The sequence below is a fragment of the Heptranchias perlo genome, chromosome 2 (genome assembly GCF_035084215.1).
Source record: "Heptranchias perlo isolate sHepPer1 chromosome 2, sHepPer1.hap1, whole genome shotgun sequence".
NCBI classification, from domain to species: domain Eukaryota; kingdom Metazoa; phylum Chordata; class Chondrichthyes; order Hexanchiformes; family Hexanchidae; genus Heptranchias; species Heptranchias perlo.
The window spans coordinates 168,722,666-168,735,346 of NC_090326.1; the positions used below are offsets into that span (position 1 = coordinate 168,722,666).

The 12,681-nt window shown below is 46.6% G+C and overlaps 1 protein-coding gene across 1 annotated transcript in view; it reads left to right on the top strand.

Moving 5' to 3' along the window:
- Window positions 1-12,681, top strand: part of LOC137332571 (uncharacterized) — a 101,521-nt gene that overhangs the window by 6,219 nt on the left and 82,621 nt on the right. The window contains exons 2-5 of the mRNA XM_067996497.1: window positions 2,402-2,532; window positions 7,664-7,857; window positions 8,993-9,102; window positions 11,957-12,031. Of these exons, the coding sequence (XP_067852598.1) occupies window positions 2,402-2,532; window positions 7,664-7,857; window positions 8,993-9,102; window positions 11,957-12,031 (510 nt within the window). The remainder of the gene's footprint in view (window positions 1-2,401; window positions 2,533-7,663; window positions 7,858-8,992; window positions 9,103-11,956; window positions 12,032-12,681) is intronic.

Sequence of the window (12,681 nt, forward strand, 5' to 3'; positions counted from 1 at the left end):
CCTGCAGCTCTCGCATCATGAGCCTCCACCAAGTAGATCCAGAAGGAGGGTGGCACCAAGATAAGATCCACAAGTGCCCAGGAGTTTACCAAATCGAGGAATACTGGATCGGAGGTGAATTCCGCAGACCACGGAACCGCCAGAGTAGTTTCCGAGCTGGTGATGTCAATAAGAACAACAAGGAAAAGCACCTCTAGGAAGGCAATCCAAGAGACGTTGATATACGGGCTCTGCCCGTGATCACAATCCAGAGCCCCAGTTTCAGTGGGTATGGAAACCAAAGTAGAATTGACACGCCACGTGGGGTCAATCATAGCGAGAGCCGTTTTCAAGGACTGTTTCTAAATATATTTCAAGTTAACTCTTGTTGTGTTAATAATTGATGTATGTTTTAGTAATAAGCACCAAATACATCAGATGACGGTTTATGGCAGGCAGGCCATTAACCTCACAACTTAGCTCAGTTTGCAATTCTCAGTTTTGGGTGGATTCCATGCTTGGTGAAATCTGGCCGGTCCCGTTGGTTGTCCCACATCACAGGTTGCCCTGCCCTCCCGTCACCCCAGTACCTGCTGCCCTTCCTTGGCCCGTGTGAAACGCTGAATATGACCTCCATAGACGATCTACGTTAAAGCTAGAAAAGGACACTAACTTAATGGACTTGTTCCACGAGTGTACCCAAAATAGTCACCAATAAATCCAGTAGAGAATTCAGCAGAAAATTCTTTACCCAGAGAGTGGTTAGAATGTGGAACTCGCTACCACAAGGAGTAGTTGAGGTAAATAGCATAGATGCATTTATGGGGAAGCTCGATAAACACATGAGGGAGAAAGGACTAGAAGGACTATGCTGGTAGGGAGGGAGGAGGCTTGTGTGGAGCGTAAACACCAGCATAGACCTGTTGGGCTTACAGGCCTGTTTCTGCACTGTACTTTCTATGTAATCCTTCCTAAAGTGTGGTACCCAGCTGAGGCTTAACCAGTGATTTGTGACGGTTTAGCATGACTGACATGTTTTTGTGTTCAATGCCCCCATTTACGAAGCCAGATAACTTAGATAAGGGAGTGTTAATGGATGTTCCCTCTATTGACTTCCAGAAGGTACTTGATAAGGTTCTGCATGAGATTATTAGCATAAATGGAGGTCACCTTGTGATAGGATTGGCAATTGGTTGGGAGGTAGGAGACAGAGAGTGGGGATAAAGGGAACGTTCTCTGATTGGCGGGATGAGGCAAGTGGTGTTCCCCAGGGATCTGTTCAGGGGCCTCAACTTTTCACCTCGTAGACCAATGACTTAGATGAAGGATTAGAGAGTTGTGTATCTGAGTTTGCAGGTGACACTAAGTTAGGTGGGACAGTAAGTAGTGTGGAAGGGAGGAGGAAGTTACAAAGGGACATTGATAGATTAAGTGGGCAAAGCTATCGGCAGATCTCGTTCTAGGAGAAGTGCGAGGACATCCACTTTGGATCAGAGAAAGACAAATTGAAATATTTTATTAATGGTGAGACTGGGAGCTTAGAGATTTAGGTGTCCTTGTACACAAATCATGAAAAGCTAGTGCACAGATACAAAAAGTAATGAAAAAGGCTAATGGAATGTTGGCTTTCACCTCGGGGCTGAAATACAAAAGTGAGGACGTGATGCTTCAGTTGTACAGAACTCTGGTCAGACCCCATAGCATCATAGATCTATAGAAACCTTCTCAAGGGCAATTAGGGATGGGCAATAAACGCTGGTCTTGCCAGCGACGCCCACATCCCATGAACGAATTTTTTAAAAATAGAAAGGTTACAGCACGGAAAGAGGCCATTCAGCCCATTGAGTTTATGCCATCTGGAGAACTGTGTTCAGTTCTGGGCACCGCACCTCAGGAAGGATATATTAGCCTTGGAGGGGTGCAGCGCAGATTCACCAGAATGATACCAGGACTTATAGGGGTTAAATTACGAGGACAGGTTGCATGCCCTAGGCTTGTACTCCCTTGAGTTTACGAGATTGAGGGGTGATCTGATCGAGTTGTTTAAAATGATAAAGGGATTCAGTAGGGTAGATACAGAGAAACTATGTCCTCTGGTGGGGGGGAGTCCAGAACAAGTGGGCACATTCTTAAATTTAGAGCTAGGCCGTTCAGGGGTGAAATCAGGAAGGGACATTTTCATACAAGGGTGGTGAAAATATGGAACGCTCTTCCCCCAAAGGCCGTGGGTACTGGGGGGTCAATTGAAATTTTCAAGATGGAGATTGATAGATTTTTGTTGGGTAAGGGTATCAAGGGGTACGGAGCAAAGACGAGTAAATGGAGTTGAGATACAGATCAGCCATGATCTAATTGAATGGTGAACAGGCTCAAGGGGCTGAATGGCTTCCTCACGTTCATGTGTGTTTGTTTTTGATTGCAGGCTCAGTGTGGGCGCGAATTGACGGCTGCGAATATGGTGCGTCATCGTATGAACAGCGACTGCGTTCCTCAGTATCACCTTCGCCGCATTGGGCGCAGGCCGTCTCTCCCAGACATCGCCAGCTTAATTGAGTAAGTAATGTGGAGCTGAATCGGACAGGAGTGGGGACTGAGGGCTTATTCAGGATTGGAGCTGGCGATTCGTCAGACTGACGCCAGCAATTTGAATTGATTCAGACTCTGACAGTAATGGCCTTATTAAGCATATCTCCATCATCCACATCTCAGGCCACATCCTCCGCTGTCGGCTGGCTCCACTCTTGCCTATCCAGCCGTAGCCAGAGAATCTCCTGTAATGGCTTCTTTTCCCCCTCTAGCACCGTTACCTCTGGAGACCCCAAAGATCTATCCTTGGCCCCCTCCTATTTCTCATCTACAGGCTGCCCCACGGCGACATCCGAAAACATGATGTCAAGTTTACATAGAATGTACAGCACAGAAACAGGGCATTCAGCCCAACAGGTCCATGCCGATGTTTATGCTCCACACGAGATCCTCCCTCCCTACTGCATCTAACCCTATCAGCATATTCTCCTATTCCTTTCTTCCTCATGTGTTTATCTAGCTTCCCCTTAAATGCTAGTCACCTCAACCACTCCTTGTGGTAGCAACTTCCACATTCTAACCACACCTGAGTTTTTTTTTATTCGTTCATGGACGTGGGCGAGGCCAGCATTTATTGACATTCAGGCACATGGGAACAACACCACCTGCACGTTCCCCTCCAAGTCTCACACCATCCCGACTTGGAAATATATCGCCGTTCCTTCATCGTCGCTGGGTCAAAATCCTGGAACTCCCTTCCTAACAGTACAGTGGGAGAACCTTCACCACACGGACTGCAGCGGTTCAAGAAGGCGGCTCACCACCACCTTTTCAAGGGCAATTGGGGATGGGCAATAAATGCTGGCCTTGCCAGCGACGCCCACATTCCATGAACGAATTTTTAAAAAAAATAATTCTAAACATATTTTGCACCTTCTCCAGGGCCTCTATATGCTTTTTATAATATGGAGACCAGAACGGTTCACATTCCTCCCCAGTGTGGTCTAACCAAGGTTCTATACAAGTTTAACATAACTTCTCTGCTTTTTAATTCTATCCCTCTAGAAATGAACCCCAGTACTTGGTTTGCTTTTTTTTGTGGCCTTATTAACCTGCGTCGCTATTTTTAGTGATTTGTGTATCTGTACCCCCAGATCCCTCTACTCTACCCCATTTAAACTCTTATTATCCAAGTAGTATGTGACCTCCTTATTCTTTATACCAAAATGTAATACTTGCATTTATCTATATTGAAATTCATTTGCCAATAACATGCCCATTCTGCAAGTTTATTAATGTTTTCCTGTATTTTGCTGCTGCCCTCAGTATTAACTATGCCTCCTAATTTGGTGGTGTCCTTAAATTTTAAACAATTTTACAACACCAAGTTATAGTCCAGCAATTTTATTTTAAATTCACAAGCTTTCGGAGATTTCCTCCTTCCTCAGGCAAATGTTTCAAGATGATTTCACCGGCATCTCCACATCCTTAAATTTTGGAATTGTACTTTCCATTTCCGAGCCCAAATCGTTTATGCAAATAGTGAACAACAGTGGTCCCAGCACCAGTCCTTGTGGAACACCACTTCCCACCTTTTGCCAGTCTGAGTAACTACCTTGAACCCCTACTCTCTGTTTTCTGTTTTGTAGCCAGCTTGCTATCCATTCTGCTACCTGTCCCCTGACTCCACATACTCTGACCTTAGTCATGAGTCTAGTATGTGGTACCTCATCAAAGGCCTTTTGAAAATCCAAATATATGACATCTACTACACTGCCTGTTATCCTTTCTGTTACTTCTTCAACAAATTCAATAAGGTCGGTCAAGTATGAGCTTCCTTTTTAAAATCCATGCTGACTATTCTTTATAATATTTTCAGTTTTTAGATGTTTTTCTATTACATCTTTCAGTAAGGATTCCATTATCTTTCCTACCACTGACGATAAGCTAATTGGCCTATAGTTTCCTGGACTGGTTGCGGAGCAGGCTCGAGGGGCCGATTGGCCTACTCCTGCTCCTATTTCTTATGTTCTATCTCCCTTTTTCAATATAGGAATCACATTAGCTGTTCGCCAGTCCTCTGCCACTATTCCCTTTTCGAATGAATTTTTATATATATGTAATAGTGCCTTTGCTATTTCTTCTTAACTTTTAATATGCACGGAATCAGTCTATCTGGACCAGTGGTTTTATCCTCTCTAAGTTTGATTAGTTTATCAATTATCTCCTCCCTTTCTATCTTAAATGCCTTTATATCTTTTTTGATCTCTTCTTCTAATGTCATGCCCATGTTAGTCTCCCTGATATATACTGAGTCAAAGTAATTATTTAATTTTTCTGCCATTTTGCTGTCATTATCTCTTTGGTCCCCGCCAGCAACTCCATTCCACTCCCTGGCCACTGTTTGAAGCTGAACCAGACTGTTCACAACCTTGGTGTCCTATTTGACCCTGAGGTTCTTTCAATCATCAGCAAAGTGATGGAAGGTTTCGTCGACAGTGCTATCAAGCGGCACTAACTCACCAATAACCTGCTCACCGATGCTCAGTTTGGGTTCCGCCAGGACCACTCGGCTCCAGACCTCATTACAGCCTTGGTCCAAGCATGGACAAAAGAGCTGAATTCCAGAGGTGAGGTGAGAGTGACTGCCCTTGATATCAAGGCAGCATTTGACCGAGTGTGGCACCAAGGAGCCCTAGTAAAATTGAAGTCAATGGGAATCGGGGAAAACTGGAGTCATACCTAGCACAAAGAAAGATGGTAGTGGTTGTTGGAGGCCAATCATCTCAGCCCCAGGACATTACTGCAGGAGTTCCTCAGGGCAGTGTCCTAGGCCCAACCATCTTCAGCTGCTTCATCAATGACCTTCCATCCATCATAAGGTCAGAAATGGGGATGTTCACTGATGATTGCACAGTGTTCAGTTCCATTCGCAACCCTTCAGATAATGAAGCAGTCCGTGCCTGCATGCAGCAAGACCTGGACAACATCCAGGCTTGGGCTGATAAGTGGCAAGTAACATTCACGCCAGACAAGTGCCAGGCAATGGCCATCTCCAAAGAGAGAGTCCAACCACCTCCCCTTGACATTCAACGGCATTGCCATCGCCGAATCCCTCACCATTATCATTCTGGGGTCACCATTGACCAGAAACTTAACTGGACCAGCCATATAAATACTGTGGCCACAAGAGCAGGTCAGAGGCTGGATATTCTGTGGCGAGTGACTCAGACCCTGACTCCCCAAAGCCTTTCCACCATCTACAAGGCACAAAGTCAGGAGTGTGATGGAATACTCTCCACTTACCTGGATGAGTGCAGTTCCAACAACACTCAAGAAGCTTGACATCATCCAAGATAAAGCAGCCCGCTTGATTGGTACCCCATCCACCACCCTAAACATTGACTCCCTTCACCACCGGAGCACTGTGGCTGCAGTGTGTACCATCCACAGGATGCACTGCAGCAACTCGCCAAGGCTTCTTCGACAGCATCTCCCAAACCCGCGACCTCTACCATCTAGAAGGACAAGAGCAGCAGGCACATGGGAACACCACCACCTGCACGTTCCCCTCCAAGTCACACACCATCCCGACTTGGAAATATATCGCCGTTCCTTCATCGTCGCTGGGTCAAAATCCTGGAACTCTCTACCTAACAGCACTGTGGGAGAACCGTCACCACACGGACTGCAGGGGTTCAAGAAGGCGGCTCACCACCACCACCACCTTAAGGGCAGTTAGGGATGAGCAATAAATCATGGCCTTGCCAGCAACGCCCACATCCCACGAACGAATTTTTAAAAAAATTAAAAGCCCTATATAAATGCAAGTTGTTGTTAGATACAGAGTAAAGCTCCCTCCACACTGTCCTGTCAAACATTCCCAGGGCAGGTACAGCACGGGTTAGACTCAGAGTAAAGCTGCTATTGTCCACATACGTAGAAATAACAACATGGAAACAGGCCATTTGGATCAACCAGTCTGTGTTGGCGTTTACCCTCCACGTGAGCAGATAGTTCTGACCACGTTTACCTGCCCTGTTCCCCGTATCCCCTTCAGCCCCTTGCCCTGCTGAAGCTGAGATTGCCAGAATGTGGTCGATTTGTGCTGGTCTGAAAGAACTGAAACTCTTCGAACTTTCCTTACTCTGGGTTGGATTGAAAGCAAGATTGATTATGTCAGTGAGTTGGCACTAGCTGTACTGCCCCAGGGTCTTAGTGTTTTTTAAGTCATTTGTTTTTATCTATACTGTCAGCTGAGTGTCCGTAGTGAAAGGGGCTTTTTAAAAAAAAAAAAAAAATTTTAATAAAAAGTAATTTCTTGAAGTCGGCCGATATTGTTGAGATTTGCTCTGGCCTTGTTGTGGGGCCTGTGTACTGCAGATTCAATTGAAAGTCTAAGGCCTCTTAGCAAGAGGATTGGTTGTCTTTTGGACTGTAACCCACAGAATTCTGACTTCCAGCCAAACAAACACATACGCACAGAGAGAACAAACCAGCAGAATCAGGCTCCTTCTGGCGCCTAGGCTAGTTTTATGTTGTAGAAAATATGTCTTAACTATGCCCGAGAGGCTGCAATATCCCAGCTTTGTGCTAAGGAATATTAAGTAGCAAGAGAGGTCAAACCAGCAAAGGAAAACTTAGGGCGGCCATCAGGAAGTCTGATCAACACGTGGATCAGTCGGATCAGCCTGGGGCCCGGAGTGTAGGCCAAGGAGGGGGCAGGGCCTGGGGCCCGGAGTGTAGGCCGAGGAGGGGGCAGGGCCTGGGGCCCGGAGAGGAGGCCGAGGAGGGGGCAGGGCCTGGGGCCCGGAGTGTAGGCCGAGGAGGGGGCAGGGCCTGGGGCCCGGAGAGGAGGCCGAGGAGGGGGCAGGGCCTGGGGCCCAGAGTGTAGGCCGAGGAGGGGGGCAGGGCTTGGGGCCCGGAGAGGAGGCCGAGGAGGGGGCAGGGCCTGGGGCTGGGGCCCGGAGAGTAGGCCGAGGAGGGGGCAGGGCCTGGGGCCCAGAGAGTAGGCCGAGGAGGGGGCAGGGCCTGGGGCCCAGAGTGTAGGCCGAGGAGGGGGCAGGGCCTGGGGCCCGGAGATGATTTGTGATGTGGATTCTGGATTTCGTCTCCTCTTGTTCTTGTCTTTCTCCCACTTCCCCTGTCTCCACTCCAGCTTCCGCAAGCGGGTAACTCTGATTGGAAGGAACAGCGATGTGGTGGATTATGTGCTGAGCTCAGCCAGTGAATCGAGGAGTAAAAGCATCTCCAGGACCCATGCCCGCGTCATCCGATCCCCGGCCGATAACCTGCACCGGCTGGTCGACTCCAGTTTAACCGGGGTTTACGTCAATGACAGGAAGATCGATGGTGAGTGGCAGTATGTCTGGTACTACGGTTGGTGGGGGGGGAGACTCTGACCACAAGACTGTAATCTAATCAGTGGGGATATCAATAATATTTACACTTAGTAAACTTAGAACCCCTCGATTAGATTCCAGCCTGTAACTCACTCCCGGGTATCTTATTCTATATATAAACCCCCCGAACCCCTCGATTAGATTCCAGCCTGTAACTCACTCCCGGGTATCTTATTCTATATATAAACCCCCCGAACCCTCTGAAATTATCTTTTTAATTAGATGCGACTGAGGGTTTTATTTTTGTAGGGCTTGGTGTCAGACTGTTCCTACTTAAAAGTTACTATTGAATCTGTTTCCACCACCCTTTCAGGCAGTGCATTGCAGATCATTTAAAAAAAAATTGTTTCCTCATGTTGCTGAGCACCGTAAATCTGTGTCCTCTGGTTTCTGATCCTTCATCATAGTATCATGGTACTTTACAGCACAGGAGGAGCCATTCGGCCCGTTGTGCCTTTCAGGCAGTGCATTCCAGATCATAGAATCATAGAAAGGTTGCAGCACGGAAGGAGGCCATTCAGCCCATCGAGTCCACGCTGGCTCTATGCAAGAGTAGTCCAGCTAGACCTACTCCCCTGCCCTTTCTCCGTAGCCCTGCAATTTTTTTCCTTTCAAGTACTTATCCACTCTCATAACAATTCTCTGCATTTAAAAAAAAGTTTCATCATGTGGCCTCTCCGTATTTTGTCAATTTTCCTTTATTACACTCTCAAAACCCCTCATAATTTTGAACACTTCTCTGCTGTAAGGAGAACAACCCCAACTACTTTAGTCTCTCTACATAACAGAAATTTACCATACCATGAACCCATCCAGAGAATCATACAGCACAGAAGGAGGCCATTCGGCCCATCATGCCTATGCTGGCTCTTTGAAGGAGTTCTCCATTTAGTCCCACTCCCCTGCTCTTTTCCCATAGCCCTGCAAATTTATCCCTTTCATGTATTTATTTAATTCTCTTTTGAAAATTATTATTGAATCTGCTTCTACCGCGCTTTCAGGAGAGGAAGGGGCAAAATCTGAGGGAAAGAGAAAAGGCAGCAGTTTTACTTTGTAAATTTCTCCCTCGACCCTTGTGACATTAGGTGAAGTGATCCTGAGGGAAGGAGACACTGTGACGTTTGGACGGCCGCAGAGTTCGCAAGTGGACCACGGGGAAAAAGTTCGCCAGCCCAACTCTGAATTTTACTTCATGGTAAATCTGTTTGAAATGGAAGATGATGCTTTGTCAACCCTTGTTGTAATGCCTTCAGCTGAGGAATGGCTAACAGAGGATTTGCAACTGAGAGCTGGAGTTATGTGTCTTGTGAATTGGTGGCGTTGCATCATCCTTGGGTAGTCCGCCAGCTTGTAACGGACAGGACTCTGATCCCCGGGCACCCCACTGCTTTGTGGCTCTTGGGTGAATTTGCAGTCGGTGCAACTTGAATCAACAATCAGTTCTTAGTGATATTGGCTGAGGGAACTCCCCTGCTTTGGGGTTCATTTCTAGATGGATAGAATTGAAAAGCCGGGAAGTTACGTAAAACTTATATCAAACCTTGGTTGGACCACACTTGGAGTAAAGTGGACAGTTCTGGTCTTCATATTATAAAAAGGATATAGAAGTACTGGAGGAGGTGCACAAAAAGATTTACAAGGATGGTTATAGAAACATAGAAATTTACAGCACAGAAGGAGGCCATTCATGTCTGTGCCGGCCGAAAAAGAGCTATCCTACCTAATCCCACTTTCCAGCTCTTGGTCTGTAGCCTTCAAGTGCACATCCAGGTACTTCTTAAATGCGATGAGGGTTTCTGCCTCTACCACCCTTCCAAGTAGTGAGCTCCAGACCCCCACCACCCTCTGGGTGAAAAAGTTTCTCCTCAACTCCCCTCTATTTATTCTACCTATTACTTTAAATCTATGCCTCCTGGTTATTGACCTCTCTGCTAAGGGACTCCTCTCAGCCTCCTCTGTTCCAAAGAGCACAACCTCAGCCTATCCAATCTTTCCTCATAGCTAAAATTCTCCAGCCCTGGCAACATCCTCGTAAATCTTCTCTGTAGCCTCTCTAGCAATCACATCTTTCCTGTAATGTGACCAGAACTGTACACAGTACTCAAGCTGTGGCCTAACCAGTGTTTTATACAGTTCTAGCATAACCACCCTGCTCTTGTATGCCTTGTAAAGGAAAGTATCCCGTATGCCGCCTTAACCACCTTATCTACCTGTCCTTCTACCTTCACGCATCTATGGACATGCACTCCAAGGTCCCTCACTTCCTCTACACCTTTCAGTATCCTCCCATTTATTGTGTATTCCCTTGCCTTGTTTGCTCTCCCCAAGTGCATTACCTCACGCTTCTCTGGATTGAATTCCATTGGCCACTTTTCTGCCCACCTGACCAGTCCATTGATATCTTCCTGCAGTCTACAGCTTTCCTCCTCACTATCAACCACACGGCCAATTTTTGTATCATCTGCAATCTTCTTAATCGTACCCCCTACATTTAAGTCTAAATCATTGATATATACCACAAAAAGCAAGGGACCTACTACCGAGCCCTGCGGAACCTCACTGAAAACAGCCTTCCAGTCACAAAAACACCCATCGATCATTACCCTTTACTTCCTGCCACTGAACCAATTTTGGATCCAACTAGCCACTTTCCTTTGGATCCCATGGGCTTTTACTTTTCTGACCAGTCTGCCTAGTGGGAACTTGTCAGAAGCCTTGCTAAAATCCATGTTCACTACATCAAACACATTACCCTCATCAACTCTCCTTGTTACCTCCTCAAAAAATTCAATCAGTTAGTCAGACACGACCATCCTGTAACAAATCCATGCTGACTGCCCTTGATTAATCCATGCCTTTCTAAATGATGATTTATGCTGTCCCTCAGAATTTTTTCCAATAATTTGCCCACCACCGAGGTTAGGCTGACTGGCCTGTAATTACTCGGTCTATCCCTTTTCAAACAACAGTATAACGTTAGCAGTCCTCCAGTCCTCTGGCAGCTGCCTGTAACCAGAAAGGATTGGAAAATGATACCAGAGCTGAGAGTTTATAACTATCAGGAGAGGCTAAACAGACTAGGGCTCCTTTGTCCAGAAAAAAGAAGGCTGATGGGTGACCAGATAGAAGTCTTTAAGATTATGAAAGGGTAGATGTGGAGAAGATATTTCCACTTGCCGGGGAGTCCAGAACTAGAGGTCATAAATATAAGATAGCCACTAATAAATCCAATAGGAAATTCTTTATCCAGAGAGTGGTTAGAATGTGGAACTCGCTACTACAAGGAGTAGTTGAGGCAAATAACATAGTTGCATTGAAGGGGGAGAAAGGAATAGAAGGATATGCCGGTAGGGTTAGATGAAGAGGTGTGGGAGGGAGCTCATGTGGAGCATAAACACCATGATAGATCTGTTGGGGCGATGGCCTGATTCTATTCTGTACATTCTATGTCAGCCTATATGAAATAGTGCCATTGGATTTTTTTTTTATTCGTTCATGGGATGTGGGCGTCACTGGCAAGGGCCAGCATTTATTGCCCATCCCTAATTGCCCTTGAGAAGGTGGTGGTGAACCGCTGCAGTCCGTGTGGTGAAGGTTCTCCCACAGTGCTGTTAGGTAAGGAGATCCAGGATTTTGACCCAGTGACGATGAAGGAACGGCGATATATTTCTTCTTTAATGTCCACCTGGGAAGTGAAGTTAATGGATTAATGATGTTGAATTGGAGTCTCTTCTTCTCCCCCACCCTCCCCTTTTTTCCTGGTTACACCCAGCCCACACCCCCTTCCCCTGCTCCAATGTCCCCCTCACTCGTGTGCTCTTTACACATGTTTGCTCTCTCTATGTTCCTCCTCCTCCTCCTCTCGCGCAGTGTCTTACTGTGGTACACTGAGTTCCTGATCTCCACCGAGCTTTTGCGGAAGGTGGTTGGGGACTATTAGTTGTACGGTGCAGAGAGCATATGGGGAGGGGAGTGTGGGAACGATTGAGTCAGTAATTTCTAATAGGCTGCTGATTACATTGTATTTCGTGTGCTTTTATTTCTCTCAGTTTGAGCTATGTGACTGTGAGCAGGAACAAACCACAGGACCGACTCAGGGACCGAGGCCCAGTTCCCAAGTACAGGTAAGCATTCCGGTTTGTAGCTGGGGAATCGAAACACATTACAGGTCTGAGCTTGGTTTATAAAATAAAGCAAGCCTGTCTTATGATTATAATATCAGCAGATTTCAAGACCGTGTGATCAACCCTTTCCTTACGACACAAACGACAGTCTGCCTGTGAGCGCTCCTGTTTTCCCTGGTGGTTATTCACAGAAAGAAAGACTAGCATTTCTATTTATAGCGCACCTTTCACGACCTCAGGACGTCCCAAAGCGCTTTACGGCCAATGAAGTTATTTTTTAAATTGTAGTCACTGTTGTAATGTAGGAAACACGGCAGCCAAATAACGCAGAGCAAGATCCCACAAAAAGAAATGTGATGATGACCAGATGATCTGTTGTTAGTGATGTTATTTGAGGAATAAATATTGGCCAGGACACCGGGGAGAGCTCCCCTGCTATTCTTCGAATAGTGCCGTGGGCTCTTTTATGTCTACCTGAGGGCAATAAGGACCTCGGTTTAACGTCTCATCCGAGAGGTGGCACCTCCGACAGTGCAGCACTCCCTCAGTACTGCACTGAGTGTGTCAGCCTGGATTATGGGGCTCAGGTCTCTGAAGTGGGACTTGAACCCACGACCTTCTCAGAGGCGAGAGTGTTGCCCACTGAGCCA